We start from the raw sequence: 23,430 nt of genomic DNA on the forward strand, positions 1-23,430 counted from the left end.
ACCACACAGGTGTAAGGCATTCTAGAGGCGAGTTGGGAGCAGCAGCAGCCGCAGAGAGAACAGTAGATTCTGGGCTTTTCTCATTGAGTAACCTTCAGTGGACTCAACTGAGGCATTTTTTGACTCTGAATCCCTCAGTCCTCCTTTTGTTGCTTTCCTTCCCTCCTTCCCTCCTTCCTTCCTTCTTTTCTTTCCTGGCACCTCACTACCTTTCCTCCTTGTTTCCTTCCTTTCCTCCCTATCTTCCTTTCTCATTTCGTCTCTCCATGTACCTCAGTTACCCTTTTCACTTAATTCGATCTGGGCCACTTTGGGCACCAGTTCCAGAGACAGTATCAAGTCACCTAACGTACATTCTCCAGACCATGCTATTATGACCAGCACGGTAGCTTCCCAGCTGCCCGGTGCAAGGAAAAGGTTCCGTTCCTGGCGGCCAGCCCCGCCCCCTCTCCCCACTCCAACACCGCAACGGCGGCGTCAACCCGTCAAAGCCAAGAGTCTGAATGTCACCAACAAGTTCCACCCCATAGTAGCCACGCCAGCCAACCTCGCCCGGGGAGCCTCGCCAGACCCCGCGCCCACAGCCTGCGCTCGGGCGCGCGGCCCGGGCTCCGGGTTATTCCCGGGATCACTGTGGTCACTGACAGCACTTCCTCCTCCCAGTGCCGGGGAAGCCCGCGTGGGACGCGAGCGGATGCGGGGCTGCACGCGCCGCCCTCCCCCACCTCGCAGCTCATACACACGCCCTTTGCGCACCGGAGACACAAAGAGCGCGAGTGCTGAGCGCCCGACTGCGGGGGGCGGCGGGGAGGGCGCCCGGGAGGGGCGGGGGCGCAGCAGCCGGGGAGGGAGGGAACAGGGCGGGGGCGGGGGCGCGGCGCCAGGGGCTTCCTTACCTGCCCCCAGGTTAAAGGAGATCCTGGCCTCCGCGAGGTACGGCGTGTCGCTCTTGGAGCGCACTCTCCGGATGGGCCGCCGGTCTATATCATCCTCCGAGGATGCCGCCATTAATGTGGGAGGCAGGAGCAGGGTCGCCCGGCGAGCTGAGAGGGAGAAGGAGAGAGGCGGAAGGGGGAGGAGGGGAGAGGAAGAGGCTCGCACACGGGGGAGGGGGAGGGGAAGGGGGAGGGGAGAGGAAGGGAAGGAGTGGGGAGGGAGTGGGAAAGAGAGGGAAACGGGGAAAAAAGAGGGAGAGAGAAAGAAAGAGAGCAAAGGAGAGAAAGGGGTGAAGGGAGAGAAAGAAAATCCGTTAAGGATCTGTGGACTGGAGCAGAGATCAGGCTGTCCCTGGCTGGCGCCCGGGGCTCCCCCAGACTCCTCTCTCAGCCACAGGGCCGAGGGGCCAGTGCTCTAGGCTGACACCCCGCCTCCCGCCTGCAGCCCCAGTTTCCAGCCCTTGGCACAGATAGGCTCATGCGAAAGGGACGACTCCAACGCAGAGATGCCCAGTCAGCACTGTGCCCTCTCCCGCCAAACGCGCTTACTCTGCCCAAGTGCACACTACGGTCTCCTTCGCCCACAGGCTGCTCTATGTGAGCGGGCCGCGCCAGCGGTCCCAGCTCCCTGCGTGGAGTTACCACTCCTGGGATACAAGCCCTGGTCCCGCTGGTCATGGAGGAGGGCATTGTGCCCAGCCCAGCCCTCTCTACTCCCTTACTCCCAGCCAGGAGCTCAAATAAAGATAGAACTAGATCTGAAATCCTCAGAAGTTTTCTTATCTGCCCCCTTACAACTTAGAGGTGGGGAATGGAGGAAAATTGTCTACAAGTTTGGGAGCAGTTTGGCTGTAATGTTTCTAGAGGTGGTGTTCTGAATGTAGAGTAGGCATATGTATGTAGAATTGAGTGGCCTTTTCTAACCACTAACTTCCGGGATGTGTTTATCTCTACGTAAGTACTCATTCATTTTAACCGAATTCCTCTGTATTTGGTCACTTAGAGCACACATAATAGTGTTTGGGTTGGACTTGTAACCTCTACAACCTGGCACCATTGTTTCTGCAGGAGAGGTGATCAAGGGGACTTTACATTTCTTTGAATGCCTGCACTACCACCTGCAACCCTCCCTGTAACACAGCAGAAGAACCTAGAAAGGTTTCTAGGGTGTGAATAAGAATGGTTTGATGCTCCTGCTGAACCTATTGATGGGCTAAACCCTTTCATGTTTGTCTTTCTGCAGCTGTTAAGTACTTAGTCTTTTTGTGGCCGGAGTTTGCCACTCTTCTGTCTAGTAAGTGCCCACCCGGAGTACACAGATAAATCTTACTTTGGTTCTCTCCCTGCTACAAAGGGCATCTCAGTGTGGACTCGGGGGAAGTGCTAATCTGAGTGTGCAAGCCCTCCCTCTCTACTTCAGCGGTCAGTTCTAATTCTCCACTTGCCTTTTCTCATTCTATAATCTTCTTCTCTCTTCCTTGGTCTTTTGCCTTCACACATGCACAGTAACTACTCATTTTAGGAAAAATATACCTGCCTTTGGCCTTGCTGCTTCCTCTGTCTGTACCATACTCGTTCCTTCCCGTTCTGTTTAACCTTCCCATGGAACTCTTGGCCATCAGTCTCTGTGTTTACACTCCAATATCGTCCTTTCATCCCCAGCATTGGTTTCTTTCCTCACCACGCAACCAAAGTTGTTTTAAAAGCCTTCCATCAATGTCATAATAGTCAAAACTAATTATTTCTTGGCTTCTCTGAAATACTTAGTAATCCATCATTCTTGAAATAATCCCATCCTTTGCTAAGCTATCTCCCTAATCTGATTTCTAATTGTTGGCCAGTTCTCTGTGTTAATCTGAAACTGCTTATTCTGGCATTCAGGGCCCTCTACAACCTGTCTTTCCCATCCTCATCTCCCATTATTTACCTCCAGTCTCCTTGGAGCCACCCCAACAAAGCTGGCTCATTTTTACATCTGCACCTTAACTTAAGTGACACACCACAAATTTCTTACCTATAATCATTTCCTGTTCTCTCTCAGAAATGTGAAGTGACTACCTCATTAGTTTTTGGCATGAACCCACCATATAGTAATGAAATGTGGAGCAGTTTTTTTGTTTGTTTGTTTGTTTTGAGACAAGGTCTCTCTCTGTCTCCCAGGCTGGAGTGCAGTGGCATGACCTTAACTCACTACAGCCGTGACCTACTTGGGCTCAAGCAGTCCTCCCACCCAAGCCTCCTGAGTAGCTAGGATTATAGGCGTGCACCACCATGCCCAACTAATTTTTTTTTCTTTTTTGTAGAGATGCGGTCTCAATATGTTGTCCAGGCTGATCTCACATCCTTGGCCTCAAAGGCTCCTCCTGCCTGGGTCTCTCACAGTGGTGGGAATACAAGCATGAACCGTCACAGCTGGCCAACAGCTATTTTTGAATAAAGTAAAGGAAGAGAGGGAGGGACAGAAGAAGGAAGAAGAAAAAAAGGAAAAGAAGCGAAGGAGGGTTGTGAGTACTCATAACTAATGAGTGGCTGAACTGGGGGCCAAATCCATGTATGCCTGATTTCAAATCCTATGCCCTTAACTAGTATTTGGGTTTGCTAAGTATATATATTTGACTGATTAGCCACCTTTCAGATTCACTTTTTTATGACATATACCTCATTATTATGTCTCATTTATCACTGTTAAACATAATTTTAAAGTGAAGCCCTCCTCTTCCAAGAGGTGCAACAGAGTCCCATGGCTCATCAAATGAATTATGAACATTAATACTTTTAAAGGACTAACAGGCTGTAAACCAATCTATTGGTTACAGTCAGGTTCAGGTTCTTAAGGAAGTGCAAAATGTGAGGAAATAAACAATCCTAAATCCTGTATAAATGGTGCCTCCTGTGAATTAATGCAATGTATTTGATTGTTCAGAATTTGGAATTCCCCATTCTTTTGTACTCTCATTCATCAGCCATGTCTCTGGAAAAATGATAAAGTCATCTGGAGAAATATCTACACTTAGCTCTACCATTTCAGAGAAGTACATCTTTGAACTTCTGTTTCTTATTCATTTAATATTTTAGAGGATTAGTAACTTAATATTGCTACCACTTTAGGTTTATCCTTCTTCAAAGGAGTTTAAATGCACCTTTGTATTATTTCATTATAGGCTATTTTATATTGAAAAATTCCAGATAGCTAAACTTTTGAAAAAAATGGGCATAGAAATACTACATTTATCTCCGTGTCCTTTTTGAGACAGGCCCTCGGTCTGTCACCCAAATTGGAGTGCAGTAATGCAATCTCGACTCACTGCAGCCTCCACCTCCCCAGGCTCAAGCAATCCTTCCACCTCAACCTCCTAAGTAGCTGGGACCACAGCTACATGCCACCATCTAGCCTGGCTAAGTTTTGTAATTTCTGTAGAGACAGAATTTCGCCATGTTGACCTAGCTGGTCTCAAACTCCTGGTTTCCAGCACTCCACCCAACTCAGCCTCCCAAAGTGTTGGCATTACAGGCCTGAACCATTGTGTCCAGTCTTGAATTTTTTTTTATCACATTTTTATTTCTAATTGTTATCTTCCATTTCTTGACTTGTGTGATTTACTTTCTTTTTCTTTGTCTTTCATCTAATTTTTTCTATTCTCTTTTTACTTTGCCTTTCTCTTCTCATACCCTTCCTTAGTCTTCATAACAGTTCCACACAGAGTCAGTCAGTCCCTTTTTATGCATCCCCTGCTACCCTATACAAAGGACTCACTTTTATGGGCTTGTCCCAATATATCCACATTCTTTAATCTCTGGCACTCCTTTCATATTCATGACCTCTTATCCTAAAACATCTGGCTGCATGACATCAGTGGAAGAGCCCTAGGGGCAGGCATCAAGATGGTAGGTGCCACTGCCAGTAGTACTACTATCCCACCCAAGTGATACTGGGCAAGTCACTCTACCAGCATGGGTCCCATTACCTCCACTATAAAAATGCAAGAGTCAGATATCATGATCTTAAAGGCACTGCCTAACTCCAATACTCTAGTATTATTTGTAGCTATTCTTGTATCTTTGCTTTCCATAAATATCTGTGGTGTATTTTGTCTCTTAATCTAAGAAAATACATCAGTCCTTTGTAATGAATTATATTTAGAAAACCACATGGCATCCATACTTCTACCCAGGTGATTTCCTATTTTGACTCTGCATCCTTTAGAATCTATTTTTCCCCCTTATGCTGTTTCTATCATGTGGCAACATCCACATGATTGTTTATATGTGTGCATATGTGGATCTTGGTGTCTGTACAGAAGCATTGAATTCAACTGTAACCTCAATGACTTCCAAATGTAGTTTTTATGCACCCACCCAACCCTGCACCGCCACCCATGATTGCTTCTTTCTAAATATGACTCCTGACTTGGGAAGAAGGCATTTTCTCTTTTCTTTTCCTAAAACCAGTCAACATTTTAACACTGTAGACTCTTAAATGTATGTTAAATCCAGAACTACAGCCAAAGAAAAAGAAGCAGCCCCATAGAGTGCTCAGGAAAATTATACTTCATACACATCTGCTATGGAAGAGGATGGAGGTGAGAAGGGGAGGGAGAAAGAAGGATGTGATATTCCATCCCCATTAAGAAAAATTTTCAAGTGAGTAAAGCTTACCCTTTAAAAATATTACTCAAAGTGTGTTTCTAGGACACCCCACATCAGAATCACTTGCAATACTTGTTAAAATGTCCATTTTGCAGGCCCCTAATGTGAACCTACTGTATCAGAATTTGAGGAGATGGGACCTGTGTACCTAGATTTTCCAAAGACTCTCAACTCTATCCACTCTCACCACTTCTATTTAACATTATACTGGAGGTCCTGGCCAGGGAAGTAAGGCAAGTAAAAAAAAAAATTACAGATATAATGATTGGAAGGCAAGAATAAAATTGTTATTAGTCATTTATGTTATGATTTTATACCTATAGAATTCATAAGAATCCACAGACTGTTAGAAATAAGTAATTTTCACAATGTCATTGATATAATGTCAGCCTACAACATAATATTTTTGCTACTTTGCCTACAGAGTAGCCATTCTTTTATTCCTTTGGATTCTTAATAAACTTGCTTTTACTTGACTCTATGGATTTGCCTCAAATTCTTTCTTGGGTGAAATCCAAGAACCCTCTCTTGGGGCCTGGATCGGGACTCCTTTCTGGTAACATCTTCCTTATGAACCATGAAGGGATGATACTGAGAAGACTCCAGACCCAAAGGAAATAGAATGCAGCGCTGATTGGCTGATTTTGGAATCAAGGAAACTTTTCTTTTTATTGACAGCTTTTAACGATTGAGTAAAGTATATTCCTGTGAATGAAATTGGGAGCACATTTCTTTCTCTCTTCCTGATTTCTCCAAAATTTAGAAACTATTTCTGAATATTCTGAATATTCTTAACTTATGGCAATATAGTTGTTTGCATAAGTGCAATAAGGATCTGCTTTCTTTTGCAACAGGACACAATTGGAGAAACTGGTTATTTTACCAAGGCTTTGATGGGAATGGTGAGGTTCCCTTTAAGGAAGCAAATTCAACTTATAGAGCCAATAAAAGCCCCTTGGGAAAACTGGCCTCATACCTTGTCTACATAGTACCTGTACAGGGCTCCTGACTTGTGGTAAGTAAAGAATAACACTTTCTGACAGGCCCAGCAGCCCCAGGTTATCTAGGGACCTCAAGAAGAGAGGAATCATGTAGATATTTAATGGTACAAAGCCATGGCTGGACTCGACTTTAGAAAACTCTTATCTGAGTTTCTGTATGGAATAAAGTTCCATCAAAGCCAATGTAAAAGCCTATGTGAAAAATAATTATTCTTGCTGCACTTCATACAAATAATCAGGACAAGTATAAGACTAGATTTACTTTGGCAAACAAATTGGTTCTATTATGATTTGTTTTTAGCAAAAGTGGGAGACTGGAGAGAGAAAAATTATGTTTCAAGAACTATGGTTCACCTGTTATTAGATTCTAGTGTCATCAGTTGTTTTTATGGGTTTTTTCCCCCCTGCAATTTAGACTAACCCTGCTTATTCTTGTGAACTAACCAGTGATCTCTGGGTGCTGCTCAGAAGAAACAAAAGGGATGAGTAATGTAACAATCTGGATCAATATTCTAATTCTGGGCACATATTGGAATCAGCTAGTGACTCTATATCAGGTTGATTCTAACAATTGCCCAGTTCATGGAAAGCCTTCTTATTTAGTTTACTTGGAATAATTTTCCTTTACTGTTGTGGAATATATTTGCTGTTGTACTCTTTGTATAAGAATGCAGGATAAGCTTACTGAATATTGTATTATACTGAACACTTATTATTCTTCCAAATATCATCTTTTGTCAGATCTGAGAGTTATGAATGGCCCTTGCCATGTGTATGCTTTCTAACTGTGCTCCTCTCTACCCTGAGTACTAGAGACCCTAATAATTAAGAATATCACCACCCCTATTCAACCTGAAGAAGTTATGGAAGCTGGATCTTTGTCCTTCTACAACCCTTAGGATTAAGGGTTCCCTTGTAAAAAGGGAGGGGGGAATGTCAGAGGCATTTGAACCAGAGTGAATCCTTCTTGAATAAGGGCTGGGTAAAATAAGGCTGAGACCTACCAGGCTGCATTCCCAGAAAGTTAGGCATTCTAAGTCACAGGAAAAGATATGAAGCTGGCACAAGATACAGGTCACAAAGACCTTGCTGATAAAACAGGTTATGGTAAAGAAGTCAACCAGAACCCACCGAAACCAGGATGGCAAGTCAGCCAGAACCAACCGAAACCAGGATGGCAACCAGATTGACCTCTGGTCGTCCTCACTGCTCATTATACCCTAATTATAATGAATTAGCATGCTAAAAGACACTCCCATCAGAGCCATGACAGTTTACACATGCCATACCAACATCCAGAAGTCACCCTGTATGGTCTAAAAAGGAGAGGAGGAGCCCTAAGCTCTGGGAACCTCCCACCCCTTTCTCCGAAAACACGTGAATAATCCACCCTTTGTTTAGCATATAATCAGGAAGTAACAGTAAGTATAAGCAGCTGAGTGGCCCATGCCTCTGCCGATAGAGTACCCATTCCTTTATTCCTTTGCTTTCTTAACTTTCTTTCGCTTTATAAAAACAGACAAAAAAATCCCCCCAAAATCATTTTTTTCTATATATTAACAAAATTAGAAAATGAAAAAAATTAAAGTACCATTTACAATAGCATCAAAACCATCAAATATCTATCAATAAATTTTTAAAAAGATGAGCAAGTCCTCTGCATGAAAAACTATAAAACATTACTGAAAAAATTAAGAAGACCTGAGTAAGTGAAAAGTGAGATAATATGCAATAATCGTGCTCATGGATTGAAAGACACAATATTATCAAGGCATCAAGCTTGTCAGATTGACCCATGGGTTCAGTGTAATTCCAATCGAAATCTCAGTGGGGTTTCTTTTTTTTTTCTTTCTTTTGGAATTTAACAAACAGATTCTAATATGGAAAATGCAGAGGAAGAAGACCAGCACAATCTTGACAAATCAGAATAAAGTTGGAGGATTACAGTAGGAGATATCAAGACATTATAAAGACAATGAACACAAAAAGAAAGTAAGATAAATAGATCAACAGAAGAGCATACAGCATCTACAAACAGACCTAGATATGAACAGTCACTTGACTATGACAAGGGTTCCACTACAAGATCACGGGGAAAGGATGGACTTTTCAAGAAGTAGTTTGTGGTTATACAAGTATATATATGGTGGAAGAAAATAAACCTTGATCCATGCCTCACACAAAACTAAATTCCACATGGATCATGGACTTAAATATGAAAGGTTAATAATAACATTTCTAAAAGAAAAATTTTTCATAAAAGAATATTTTCATGACCTTCGAAAAATTTTTAAGCAGGGCATAAAAATCACTAATCACAAAAGACTAGATAGACATGCCGATGCCACTAAAATTAAGAACTTCTCTTCATCATAAGACACTATTAAAAATGTAACATATTAAATAAAGTATGTGAGATAAACAGTGCTGGTTGGGGCATTATTGCACTAAATGTTTATTTAGATAAGAGAAAATATTTCAAATCAATAAGGTAAGTTTCGATCTTAGAAACTTAAAAGAAGAAGAAAAAATAAATCTAACCCAAACAGGAGGAAGGAGTTAATAAAGATAAAAGCAGGTCAAGGAAATTAAAAATTTTAGAAGTTGAAAAAAAAATGAAACAAAAATATCATTTTTCCAAAAAAAATTCAATGATTAATTAAGCCCTAGCAAGACTTGTAAAGATAAAAAGAAAGAAGATACAAATCATCAATATCAGGAATTATATAGGAGTTATCACTATGGAACCTAAAACTATTAAAAGGATATAAGAGAATATTACAAGCATCTTTCTGTTTATATATTCAACAACTTGGTAAAAATAAACTACATGCCCACTTAAAAAAAAAGAAACAAAAATGAGAAAGACACCATTAGGAGATTGGAAAAGCAAGCCACAGACTGGGAGAAGATATTTTCAATACATATTTAACAAAGGACTTATTACCAGAATATGTAAAAGATCTCCTTAAACAGCAACAAAAAGATAGCTCAATCCAATTTTTTAAAAATGGACCAAAAACTTGAACAGACAGTTCATACAAAAAATGGGTTTCAAATGTTCAAATAAGCATATGAAAAGATACTCCGCAACATTGCTTAAAGCTAGATTCAAATTATAGCCTCAATGAGGCTATAATCTGGCTAAAATTTTAAAATCAGTTAATGCCATTATCGGCGAGAATAAGGGGGAACTGGAGCATTTATGCAATGCTGATGGGAACATAACTTGTAAAGATCACCTTGGAAGACTTTGTTTACATAAACATGGGTAAACATACTAGACCCAGGACGTGAACCAGCAAGTCCACAGCAGATTTATTCATAATGACCCCAACCTGGGAACAATACATCAACAAGAAAATGTGTAAACATAATTGTAATGTCTTCATACAGTGTCAGACATTAAAAAAACAAAACAAACAAACAACAAAAAAAAAAACTACTGCTACAGGCAGCAACATGGACGAATCTCTTAGATATGATGTCAAACAAAAGATGCCAGACCCAAAAGACTACATATCACATGATTCCATTTACATGAAGTTCAAGAATAAGCAAATCTCATATACCATAATAAAAGGTTGATGAGAGAGATGTCTTGGAAGGGGCACAAAGAAATCTTTTGAAATGTGGGAAATTGTATGTGGATTTGGGTCATGGTTGTACTTTTTAGAAAAGGTGATAACTTTTGTAAAAGTTCAAATCACACATTTTATATTTGTGCACGTTGCTCTACACATGTTATATATCACTGAAAAATAAGGCCCGATGACCCCATGCCTGTAATCCCTTTGGATTTACTTTGGGAGGCTATGGCAGGATGATTGCTTGAGCCCAGGAGTTTGAGACCAGCTTGGGCAACATTGCAACACTCCATCTCTACAAAATTTAAACATTAGCTGGGCATGGTAGTACATGCCTGTGGTCAAGTTACTGGTGAGGCTGAGACAGGAGGATCACTTGTGCCTAGAGATTGAGTCTGCAATGAACCATTTTTGTGCCACTGCACTCTAGCCTGGGCAACAGAGTGAGACCCTGTCTCAAAAATAAATAAATAAATAACTTATTTATTTATAAAAATCTTCCAGCTTATAAAGATGCAGAAATCAGTTTGATAATTACTGCATTTAAGATAAGTACCAATACTTAGAAAAACACACTATTAATAAATATGAAATTTAATCAATTAAAATAATGTATTGATGACTTGGGCTACCTTTATACATATCAGCATTTCACTATTTCAAAATTCTGTCTTTTTTTTAGGTGTGTCTATCATCCTGTCTATTTCTGATAATGATGATCTTTTAAAGATTCAGCTCCCAGCATTTTGCGCTGCATTAAAAAAAACAACAGAGCAGCAGATAACTGAATTGGAAGTATATGTAAGGCATAAGAAAAGAATGTTGACAGTGGGCTTCTTGCTGTGGACAGTTAAGCCTTACTATGTCTTGTTAAAACAGCATTCCCCAAAATGCAGAGGACGTGTCACAAGAATGCAGCAGTCAACTTGAAGGGGCTCATATGGGTCAAATCTGGAACAATTTGAACACAAAAATAATGACATCCACTAGTGAATAATAAACCATTATATATGGGTACTCATTAGTTTTGATAATAAATGGATAGATTAAAACTGGTTTCAAAAAACATAAATAATATAATAAGCTGAGGATAGGGGAAGGCTCTTGGTTTTGTTTGTTTGTTATTGTTTTTGTTTTTGAGACAAGAGTTTCACTCTTGTTGCCCAGGCTGGAGTGCATTGGCGTGATCTCGACTCACTGCAACTTCCACTTCCCAGGTTCAAGGGGATTCTCCTGCCTCAGCCCACTTGAGTAGCTGGGACTATAAGTGCACACCATGACATCTGGCTAATCTTTGTATTTTTGGTAGAGACGGGGTTTCACCATGTTGGTCAGGCTGGTCTCCAACTCCTGACCTCAAGTGACCAGCCTGCCTCGGTCTCCCAAAGTGCTGGGATTACAGGAGTGAGCCACAATGCCCAGCCTGGCTCTTGCTTATACTAGAATAGATACAGATGTATATATACATATATACACACGCAGTGTATAAACATGTGTGTATGTGTGTATATATTTTATGTGTATGTACACACACGTACGTGCACACACATGCTTTTACACTCCTCTCTAGACAAATAGATCAATAGAGACAAGCGAGAGCAAATGGAGTAAGACTTTATTAATAGGTGAATCTACACTTGATCTTAGCCAAAAGACCAAGAAGCAATTTGTAATAGGTGAACCTGAGAAAAGAGTATATATCTATTCTTTGTATTATATCATTTTTGCAAATTTCTGTATTTTTAAAATTTTTTTAAGTTAAAAAGTGATTGTAAGAAAAAACATGTTTATTCTTTTCTATTTAGGAGAGTTTCCAAAGGTTAGAGATGATGCCCCATCCTTACTTTTAAGTTTCTCTGAAATATTATCATTGTCAGATAGTCCCACAGGCTGTGGACAAATACAGTATTGATATTAAGGGTAGTATGTCCTAGACTTACTGGCAGTCTTTGAATTTTTGTATTGATTCTGGTATATTCTAGTCAGGCAGATTTAGAATCTGGGCTGTATAGATGAAGTATATTTCACCGTTTTGCACATCTAACATGAGTTAGAAATATAAGAACCTTTACACCTCACAATTAAACCCAGTACAATATCACCAGTTATAGTGGCAATATTGAAAATCATTCATGAAATGCTACAAAATGTAAATGATGGGGATGAATATCATTAACTATAATAACCCAACTTTCAGTAATAACTTGCTAATCTTAAATAGGTTTCACAAAAATACACCAAAAAGTTTTTTGGACTATTTTTTACAACTAAATTTAGTACGTAGATCCTGGAACATTTTTCTTTTCTCTGCATATGCATACTTTGCTAGAAAACAAAACATCTGAGGAAATGTTATTGGTACATCTCAGTTCTCTCTGCTTAAACTTGTCATTAAAGGAGCTGTCCACTACACAAAGTTCTGATATTTGTTCCCTTTTATATGTGGCTGATTCTGTGGGCTACACAGGGAGAGGAAGTGGCTGTCTTGTTTCTACTACTGCAGCTCAGGGTTCCAGCTCTACTGTGTTCCCCTGGGCCCCAACTTAGGTCTTTAATGTTGCACAGCTTCAGGGATACATCATTCACTTTATAGAAAGAGTCAAGTCCACAACTTGTGCAGCCATACCTTGAAGGACGTAGCTCCCGAAGAGATGGAAGCCAGCCCTGTTTCCTATAACAATATGGGTCTAATATTGACTTTGCTCTAACTCTTCTTTAAAGTGTGAATACATAGCTTTTCTTGTTGCCTGTATATAGATGAATGCAAGATAATTCAATAGCTACCCTAACACTGGTATGGTGACTTCTTTCCCAGAGAGCCTACATAATTATGCAATATTGTGCCTAATTTGAAATCACTTGATGATGTGAGACATATTAACAAAAACTGTTTACATGTATGAGCTATGTTCCCTCTTTCTTTTGAAATTGTTCTGCCCCTGTAAAAATATGTGTATTGCAGTAGCCAGCTTCCAAAATGGCCCTTGATGAACCCCTACTCTTGGCACTCATGCCCTTATGTAGTCTCTCCCTACACTGAATTAGGCTTGGTCTCTGTGACCAGAAGAATATGCTGTAAGTGATGGTATATCACTTCTGACGTTAGGTCATAAACATAAAATGTCTTGTGGCTTCTGCCTTGCTTCCTCTTTGGGATCTTGCTTTGGGGAAGGTCAGTTGCAACGTGATGAGACACACCAGCAGCCTATATAGAGGCTTGTGTAACAAGGCATCAAACCCTCCTGCTAGATGTCATGGGCATAAGCCACATGACTTATTTAACTTGAAAGCCTCAGTTAAATTTTCAGCTAACTACAGCCCCAGCCAACCTCCTGACTGTCACCTCAGACCCTAAACCCAAACAGCCCAGCTAAGACTCTCCTTCATTCTTGACCCACAGAAACTGTCAGATAGTGTGTTTGTTGTTTTAAGTTACTAAGTTTTGGGGTAATTTGATACACAGCAATAGAAACATAATAACTGTGGGTTCACAATGGACTCAGAGCATCAATTGTTAATGCCAAATACTATCTATGTCTATCAGAAAACTGAAATCTTAACCAGTTTGATTGAACTATTAGCAAATTTTAAGACAGAAAACAAAAATTAAATGACAGTACAAATCTTTCCAGTGGAAAACCTGTCTTTTCCTTCTTCCCATCTTAACATAGCTAAACTCTGCCCATCCTCTGTGGCTGGAATGTTTTTATTACCATCTCCAGTACCACCACGAGAGTGTACTCTTCCTTTGTCTCTGCTCACCTTGTGGCAGTCTATAATTTCCACTTTGTATGAATATATTAACAAAATAATATGGATATTATTTTTCTTCCAGACAATAGGAAGTAATGGCTAACAGCACAGTCTTTGAGGTTAGCCCTCCTGAGTTTGTACCCAAATGTCATACTTAATAGTTGCAGGATTTCATGCAGGTCACTTACCTCTTATACATCTGTAAGATGGGACTAACATAGTACCTACAACTTGGGGCCATTACAAGGATTCAGACATACAATTTACATAATCTTTGGCAAAGGAAATTCCTGATAAACATTTATTATGTTAAGACTATTATTACTAGCCAGCTCCAAGCAAGGCTGTGGCTGAGAAATTAAACCTTGGCATAATTCCCAAGCTTATTAGACCTTGTAAAAAAGTTAGTGAGCTCTCCAAGCTTTGGCTTCCTTATATGTAAACTCAAAATAAAATAAACTCTCTCACTGGGCCTTGGGAGGATAAAACATTATATAATAAATGCAAAACACCTAACATAGAGCCTGACAAATGGTAGGCGGGAAACAAATGTTCGTTGCTTCCTTTCCTCCCAGTTTCTTAAAGTAGACACTGTGCAGAGGGGCTGGGGGCTGGCTGCTAAATCATGCTAGATGCAGAAAAAGAAAATGTGCTTCAGGCTTTGTATGTTGAACTGAGTTGGGCAGAGACTCAAGCAGATTTCTATTATTTAAATGTTGAGCATTCTTTGTTTAGATATATAAGTCACTTTTCCAATCTTATTTGATAGTACAAGTAACATTAAAACTCATCTATTTTGATTTTATATCTTCCATGTGACTGATTTTCAATATAGTTGCTGTAATTAATGATATCATTTGAAATCTAAAGGTTCTAGTATTTCTAATTCATATTCAGTGTACACACCAGTGATATATAATAGGACATATCTTTGCGTGGCAAACTCCTGGGCTTAGTTACTTGCAAAATAACTTTAGAGGCAAAGGCTGCAGGGGCTTTAATCCCATTTAAGCCCCATATACAAGAAGACAACAGGATGCAGAGATATGGGCACGGATGAGACATTGAGGAACTGGGTTCTGGCTCCTGCTCTGCTACCATCTACCTCCATCTGGTTTAGCTAAGCTATTTCTCTCCAGAAAGGCAGGATGTTGTAGGGGGAAAGCTGTGAAGCCAGAAAGACTCATGTTTGAATCCTGGCTTCACCTCTTCATAGTTGTGTGGTATTCGGTCAGTTTTTGATCATTCTGAGGTTTAATTTCTTATAAATTGGGGACAATAATATCTAACGCATAAGTTTACAGTTTCAAATGAAACAAATATGCATAGATTCTGTTATATGTTAGGTATTTAATAAACAGTGTTTGCTTTTCCTGTCTTCCCTAAGCCTCAGTTTTACCACCTGTAAAATGAGCTAATTAAATTAAGTCCCTTCCAGCTCTGATGTTCTATTACTGTAGTAATTATACTGTTAAATGAAACATTACAAATATTTGGCATTTGCTTATGATGCATAATAAGCATCTATGATGAGGAGAAGACATATTGTGCTTGTGGAGGGGAAAAAACATAAAAATTTCTAAATGTATGAGTCTAAGAGGGAAGAACAACCCAATATAGATTACACAGATATTTTATTTGCATTCTGTTGTGTCTACAGATGGGCTGATGACAGTGATTAGATCACAGGGTATTAGTCAGAGACTCTGTCTAGTAAATAATGGCTGAACAGATCCAGGGACATCAACCCAGCTGGCAAAGTCACCCTTTGGGGAAAAACAAAGCTTGGTTGCCCTTTCCATCATAGCCCAAACTATGTCTGGTTATTTCATAATTCAGTTAGAATGAACTACTTCAAGGTAAAAGGAATTATTTTATTGTTTAAATTAAGACACAGAAAAATTAAAAGCAATAAATCTGAGGAGCTTTACTTAGGTTAAAAAAATCTATGTGTGCCATGGAATACTATGCAGCCATAAAAAGGAATGAGATCATGTCCTTTGTCGGGACATGGATGAAGCTGGAAGCCATCACATCCTCAGCAAACTAACACAGGAACAGAAACCCAAACACCACATGTTCTCACTCACAGGTGGGAGTTGAACAGTGAGAATACATGGACACAGGGAGGGGAACAACACATACCAGGGCCTATTTTGGGGTGAGGGGTGAGGGGAAGGAACTTAGAGAATGGGTCAATAGGTGCAGCAAACCACCATGACACACATTTACCTATGTAACAAACTTGCACGTTCTACACATTTATCCCATTTTTCAGAAGAAATAAAAATAGATAATAATAATTAATAAATAAATAATAAAAATAAACAACACCAAAAAAATATATGTGCTTCCATGTGTATAAAAAGAATATAAGAATATTCACCAGGTTGTAAAGAATACCTATTTTTAGATGATGGGACTAGTTGAGTTTTGTTTTGTTGTTTGCCTATTTTTTAAAAAAAATTTTCTATAATAACTATATGTTGCATTGGTAGTGAGAGGGAAAAACAAGTTATGTGTATCATAAGAAACTCCCGTGGAGACTCGGGCAGGTTGCCCTCCTCCCCCACCTCCCAGGAATTGCAAGCAAATCACATATTCTGCAACTCAGTTTAAGGGCCAGAGGCCCCACCATTCCATTTTGATAGTTTCCCCCCCGCCCTCCAAAAAGGTAAAACTTTCCTTTAAGAAGTTGAACCGGAGTATAATGACATAAAATAGCTCCATTGCCACATTTGTATCGCACAACATTGAGACATTCTACCTTTGAGTGTGTGGTGACACATGAACATCTGTCCATCCTCACATGCCCATACATGGATGTCTTTGCTAGTATTTCCATGGTCTCCAGTATAACATAGGACCACCAGTTGCAGTGGGAAGAATCCAAAAGCTGAAGATTATAATTCTAGCTCCATTACTAATAGCTGTGACCTTGGGAAGTCACTTGATTATTAGAAACATAGATTACTTCATCTGTAAAATGGGGTCAACATCATGTGCCCAATAATTTTCCTTTTTATAGATAAAATGAGATAATAAATACAAAGCCCTTGGCACATAGTCTGAGTCTGCTTACCCTCCTTTCCTTTTGCAATTTCAGTGTACACATCCAGACTATTAAGCTAGCATCAGATATGAGGCTAATGTAAAAATAGCTCTTGCAGTATGATGTTTGGAATGTGGTCTTGCTTTTCAGAGACAAAAATTCAATTGGGCTAAGCCAAGTAGTTTCTTCTCTGCCTGTTACCTATCAAATTTAGTCAAACAGTGTGTAATCAACTAAATGAAACAGAATATATGCCTGCATGGGTTTTAAAAAGGTAATATGGCTGGGCATGGTGGCTCACACCTGTAATCCCAGCACTTTGGGAGACCAAGGAGGGTGGTCAGGAGTTCGAGACCAGCCTGGCCAACATGGAGAAACTCCATCTCTACTAAAAATACAAAAATTAGTCAGGCATGGTGGTGGGCACCTGTAATCCCACCTACTTGGGAGGCTGAGGCAGGAGAATTGCTTGAACCCGGGAGGCAGAGGTTGCAGTGAGCCAATATCATGCCACTGCACTCCAGCCTGGGCAACACAGCAAAACTCCATCTCAAAAATAAATAAATAAAAAGGTAATATTCTGCATAGTATTCCATGGTGTATATGTACCACAGCCATAAGAAAGAACAAGATCATGTCCCTTACAGGGACATAGATGGAGCTAGAGGCCATTATCCTTACCAAACTAATGCAGTGACAAATACCACATGTTCTCACTTATAAGTGGGAACTAAATTATGAGAACACATGGACACATAAAGGGGAACAACACTCACTGGGGCCTATTGGAGGCTGGAGGGTTGGAGGAAGGAGAGGGTCAGGAAAAATAACAAGTGAGTAGTAGGCTTAATACCTTGGTAATGAAATAATCTGTACAACAAACCCTCATGACATAAGTTTACCTATGTAACAAACCTGCACATGTATCCCTGAACTGAAAATAAATGTTTTAAAAAAGGAAGGTCTATTTTTAACCAGCTCCAGCTAAATCCCCTTTTTCCTCTTCCTTTGCAGCATTTTGGAACAAGCTATAGTTCTATACAGTGATTGAGCTGCATTGAATTTTTTCTTAAAAAACATGTTGTTGTTTTTTCTTTTAAATGACCTTATAAGTGTTAACTGAGAATTTTGCTTATTATAAAAATACAAACCAGTATTTGCAATAATCTTAGTGACTTCAAACATTTGACTCATGTCAATATTTCAAATAGAGTATTAATTGTAAGTACTGGTGCTAGAAAGAAAATTTCGTATTTATAGAAAAATCTTTTCATTTAGAAAATATGTTGTTTAAACAATCTCCCAATCTTCTAAATAATGTGAAAGGAAAATTAAAGGCCCAGTAGAACCACATATTCAGAGGCCAATGTAAAACGTATTAGAGAAATTATTTTAGGAGTTACAGAGGAATATAGAATATTTTGGATGGTTTTCCAAGATCTCCATACCAAACTTTAGATCTGTGGAACTTATTCCATACTAGTAATCAAGGATTGGCTATTCCATAGGATCTCCAAACTCAATATGATTTAAATAGAATTTCCTTTTCCTGCCTTCATCTTGGTCATCTTCCTGTACTGTCCCTTCAGGAAAGGGCTGTCTCATTCACCGAGCAGGCCCAAAGATAACATGTGGGAGCATTCGAAGAACCTCTCTTTCACTTTCTGTCTGCCTACCTTGTCACCACATAATCAGGAAAAGAATCTTCTTAATATTTCTAGAATCCTCTCCCCTTTTGAACTCTCCCAGTCAGTTCCCTCTTTAGGCTTTCTTCTTGTTTGAATCACTGCAGTAGCCTCCTGATGCCTCTGCTTGCCTCTGGTCTTCCTCCCCAGTCTGTCGTCTATATGAATGATCTCTATAAAAGCAGACCTGATAACATCTCCTCTGTATTCGCTGCTTTAGTGGATTCAGTATCAGCTTTGGGATTCCTTGGTCTGGCATGGTACAGCCTCACGTGCCATGACCCCTGCCTGCTGTTCTAGTCTTCTCTTTTGCCATTCTCCATCTCTACAATATAACCTGTCAGCCTAGGCAGAGTCTAACACGTGCAGTTCTCCTGATGGATCACCCTCTTCCCAATGCCTGTTCATGCCTTATCACAGGCCACTTCACACTGCCCAGAGTATTCTTTTTTATCCTCCCTCAAATGCAAGTGAATTGTCATCTCACCTTGAAGCCAACTTAGAAACAAAGCTGCATCGGTGATAAACTACAGAGTTTGCTCTGATGTCAGAGGAAATCAATACAGTTTAGCTAATGTTACCCGGAGGCAGAACGATACAGAGAATACTTTTGGAATTTGTTAGTAATTTTATTTTAAAATCAAGGTTGTGCTGCTTGTTCTTGTTCTTGAGTTTTAAGGCTGTTTCATGTCTCCAAATGGATTAGAAATTTGAATCGGAAATAAATGGCATCAGAGAAAAGAAGTGATGGGGTGGGTGGGGGTCTTTCTTGGGAAGCAGAAGTCCTGCCTATTTCCTCTGAGGCTTGACAAAATGAAAGCATAATTAACATAAGGGCTGACATTTATTAAACGTGTATCAGGTGCTTGACGTCTTGCTTGGTGCTTTATATTTGTCTGTTTCTAAATTTCAGTCATTCCTATATGACTTTTTGTGTATTTTGCTGTAGCTAAGTGCCATCTAGCCTATTATTTACTTAATATTATTCCTTAAATGGACTTAATCAGCCTACATTTTCTTTTTCTTGTACTGCTTGCTCTAAGCAGAGGTCTGTAAGTGTGCAGTGTTGGCTATATATTCTTATATTTTAATTAGTTTTTCTATTTATGGTTTTCTAAAACACCATAAAATAAATACATGATTATTATGAAAGAGTTTACGTATTATCTGAAAATTATATATCGTACCATAGTTTGTGAAACTATGGTTCATTTAATCCTCAAAATAACCTGTTGGGTTAAGAATTCTTATTACTGTCCTTTGCATTCAAGAGGGAAAGGTGAGGCAGAGAGAGATTAAATAACTTGCCTAAAGTCACAAGCTAGGAAGTGAAAATCATCCTTCGAACTCAGAGCTGTGCAATTCTAAAATTTAAGTCCTAAACACTATGATATTCTTAAGCAGATATGGGAAACTATTTTATTCATACCCCCAGTTTTGTATGTGCCATAAATATAACTTTGTAAAATTCCAAAGGTATGTAAAAGGAATTAAAAGTAAATACAAAAAATTTGAATAGTTGTGTAGGGTTGATTTTATTCTTCTTCATGTTTTTAAAGACAGAATCTCGCTCCATTGCCCAGGCTGATGCAGTGGTGTGATCACAGCTCGCTACAACCTGGAAGTCCAGGGTTCAAGCAATCCACCTGCCTCAGCCTCCTGAGTAGCTGGGACTACAAGTGTGCACTACCATGCCTGGCTAATTAAAAAATAAATGTATTTTGTAGAGATGGCATCTTGTTATTTTGCCCAGGCTAATCTCTAACTCTTGGCCTCAAGCCATCCACCAGCCTCGGCCTCCTAAAGTGCTGGAATTACAGGTGTGAGCCACTGTACCTGGCCCTCTCCTTTCTTTTCCCTTTTGGTCAAAGGCATTAACACTCCCCTTGCTTTGCTTTTATGATTGAACAAGGATATATAGATCTTGAAGATAACTCTGTTCAGTCCTAGTATTTCAGAAGTCCAATTTAACACAAATATTCATTCCATGGTTTTGCATAAGTGTGTGTGTCTAACTGCTTACTGAGAAATTCTTAAAAATATTAAAAATGATGTTGGCATGGGCTGATTTTGAAGTGGTAGGCTCCCTATCCTTGCTGCCACAGGCACAAAGGGTGGTACCAACATTTTTGAAAAAACAGATTTGTTTGGGCAAATGAGGAGTGAGAATGATTTCCCCAGCACCTGGTGAATTGTTTATGCTAATTGGGTCATGGCTGGCACTGGGTGAGTGTGGGCTGCCTCTCATGTGTGGTATGTGAGAGCAGGAATGATTAATTGATTGAAATTAGTTCATTGTATTTTCACATCATTTTCTTCCTTTCTGGCTCTCATTCTCTCATTTTCTCTCCCTTGTCCTCTCATCCCCATGCCCTACTTTATGTATGAGTCCTGGATCACAATACGTGGCAAAGCAGATCCTTGCTGGGGGCAAAGGCACTAAGAACATCGAAAGGCTGTGTGCAGTTACATTGTGGGCACCGAGAATAGGACTTTGTGTGCAGAGAATCATCCTGTTCCCAGGACACATTCCAGAACAGGAGGGTTGGATTCAATGGTCATCTCTGTATCTATGGAGTTGGCAGGCTGGCTAGCTCCACGTTGTTTTTTCTCTTGATTTTCCTTCACTGTCTTTTTCACACATCGTGTTCCCTGTATCAAACACAGGTTTGGAAAGCCTGGGTGTCAGCAATTAGAGGTCTGAAATGGAATGAGTGGGCAGTTAGGGCGGTAAGCTTGGTAGTTAGTTTGTCAGCTGTGAGTGAAGTGCCATATACTGCTTCCTGACTAGCGTGATGGAGAAACAACAACAACAATAAAATAAAAAAATAAAATAAAACAACAAGTATTTGTTGAGGGTGATGGCTCAAGCACCACGACTGGAAACAATAAAAAATAAGTTCTCATCTGAAGCACTTCTCAGAGACAAGGGTCTGGAAAACAGTATGATTACATATCAACTATTTGGATAGCAAACCAACAAAAATATAAGATATTGCCTAGTAGGACTCTGAGGGGCAGATGGGAGGACATTAGAAGGGAGAATGGAAGAAGTTATAACCCAGTTGACTAATTGTGTCCAGATGGGGATTGGGTTGGCTCACAAGCACTGATCCTGCCTCTGCCCTTCTGAAGCAAATCAGACCTGTAGGTCTAGATATGAGCCATATGTAAGGTCATGATGTGAAAGGCTCAGGAGACCGGCATGGAGGAAGAAGACAACCCAACTTCCTCTATGCAAGGCTCCTGAAACACCATGGCCAGGCTTCCAGTGAGTAGTTCTCAAGGTGTGTGTTTCCAGTGTGTGGTTTAGATGGGTGTCTACACCCGCCTTCCTTCGAGTCTGGTTAGAAGCTGAGTGGTATGGTAACTAGTTTGAGGATTAATCAGCCAAAATGTATAAAAACTAGACTAAGCAGTAAACATCTAAGAAGGAAGGGAAAAGGGGATCTCAAGGTGCAGCTCAGAGCTGGCTTTCTGGACATGTTCAGAGCAGCTTTTGAACTGAACTCAATTAAGCTCACCGCAGTAAAAGTTGGGCGTTTGCCTATTCCATAACTCTGCTTTTAGGCAAAATGAAAACTCTATCATTCAAGACTATTCTACATAAAAAAGCCCTTTTCAGAAGAATACTACTCAGGGATCCCTGGAAATCTGTTTTAAAGGATTGATTTTTTCAAAAACAGACCTAAATTCCCCTGCTGTATATTCTTACTTTTGTTCTGTCTTATACGAGATGCAGCAGAGTTGATGAGTTGCTTCCATTGCCTATATGTCGATGTATTTGAATACTATTTTTGCATGTCCTTCCCTTCAGTCTTATGCAGGCTCCATTTTCAACTAAAGATTTTAATTCTTTAAAAGTCTTAGGAGATTCTATTTTCTAAATCTTGAATCATCACACCCTTTCCTGCAGTCCAAAATGTATCTTCATACTATGTACCCATAAAAATGTTAAAAACACAATTTTTTAAAAATTATTTTATAGTGTAGATTTAAGTGTTCTCACCCCATTAGTTCAACAGAGACATTTAATAAATGTTAATGCCTCTACTGTATAAGAAGGATGATACTAAGCACCGAGAAGATGCTATTTTGCTATTTAAGGAGATCACTGTGATTAAGGTAAGTCACAGACACTTAAGTAATCATAAAACAAGAGTATCAATAACTAATCAATAACAATAGACAAGGTACTAAACACCTTATAGGCATACCTCACTTAATTCCCAAAGTCTCCTATGGATTCAGAGCTAGCATTATATCTATTTTGATGAGGAATCTGAAATTTAAAGAAGTAAAACCATTTATATGAGCTCATGCATCTAGCAGGTGGTGGAGGCAGAATCATAGATGGTGACAGTGGCTGTAGTGTAGGTGTGAACAGCTGTAGTATAGACAATGGAAGGAAGGCCTGGGTAAGTCAAACAAAGCTTCACGGGGGAGGTGACAATGGGCCTGGGTCTCCCTGTAAGTACAGCAAAGGAAATAGTAAGAGTGCATTCTGTGTTTGTTACTACTGTTCCTGATTTTGACCTAATGGAGTGCTACCAAATGTCTTTGTCTCTTGGAGCCATGTTTAGAAGTCCCAGAGGTTTAGAGTCAGGTTTAGAGTATATTTAACTCAAAACTAAAGATTCAAAAGTCAGCTGTTCTGACCGATTTCACAGAGTGGGCAAAGAGTGGAGGTGGGTGGAAGTGTGAGGGGAGAGAGGGGATTTGGATGAATTCCTCTTTATTTTTAAAAACAACTTAAAGAGACTCTTAGCT

The 23,430-nt window shown here is 39.8% G+C and overlaps 1 protein-coding gene across 4 annotated transcripts in view; it reads right to left on the reverse strand.

The window, feature by feature from the left end:
- Positions 1-23,430, reverse strand: part of PHACTR1 (phosphatase and actin regulator 1) — a 571,629-nt gene that overhangs the window by 539,761 nt on the left and 8,438 nt on the right. For all 4 annotated transcript variants that reach the window (XM_023185354.2, XM_031935689.1, XM_023185352.1 and 1 more), the window contains one exon: positions 897-1,043. In XM_023185354.2, the coding sequence (XP_023041122.1) occupies positions 897-1,043 (147 nt within the window). The remainder of the gene's footprint in view (positions 1-896; positions 1,044-23,430) is intronic.

The sequence above is a fragment of the Piliocolobus tephrosceles genome, chromosome 5 (assembly GCF_002776525.5).
Source record: "Piliocolobus tephrosceles isolate RC106 chromosome 5, ASM277652v3, whole genome shotgun sequence".
Classification (NCBI taxonomy): Eukaryota; Metazoa; Chordata; class Mammalia; order Primates; family Cercopithecidae; genus Piliocolobus; species Piliocolobus tephrosceles.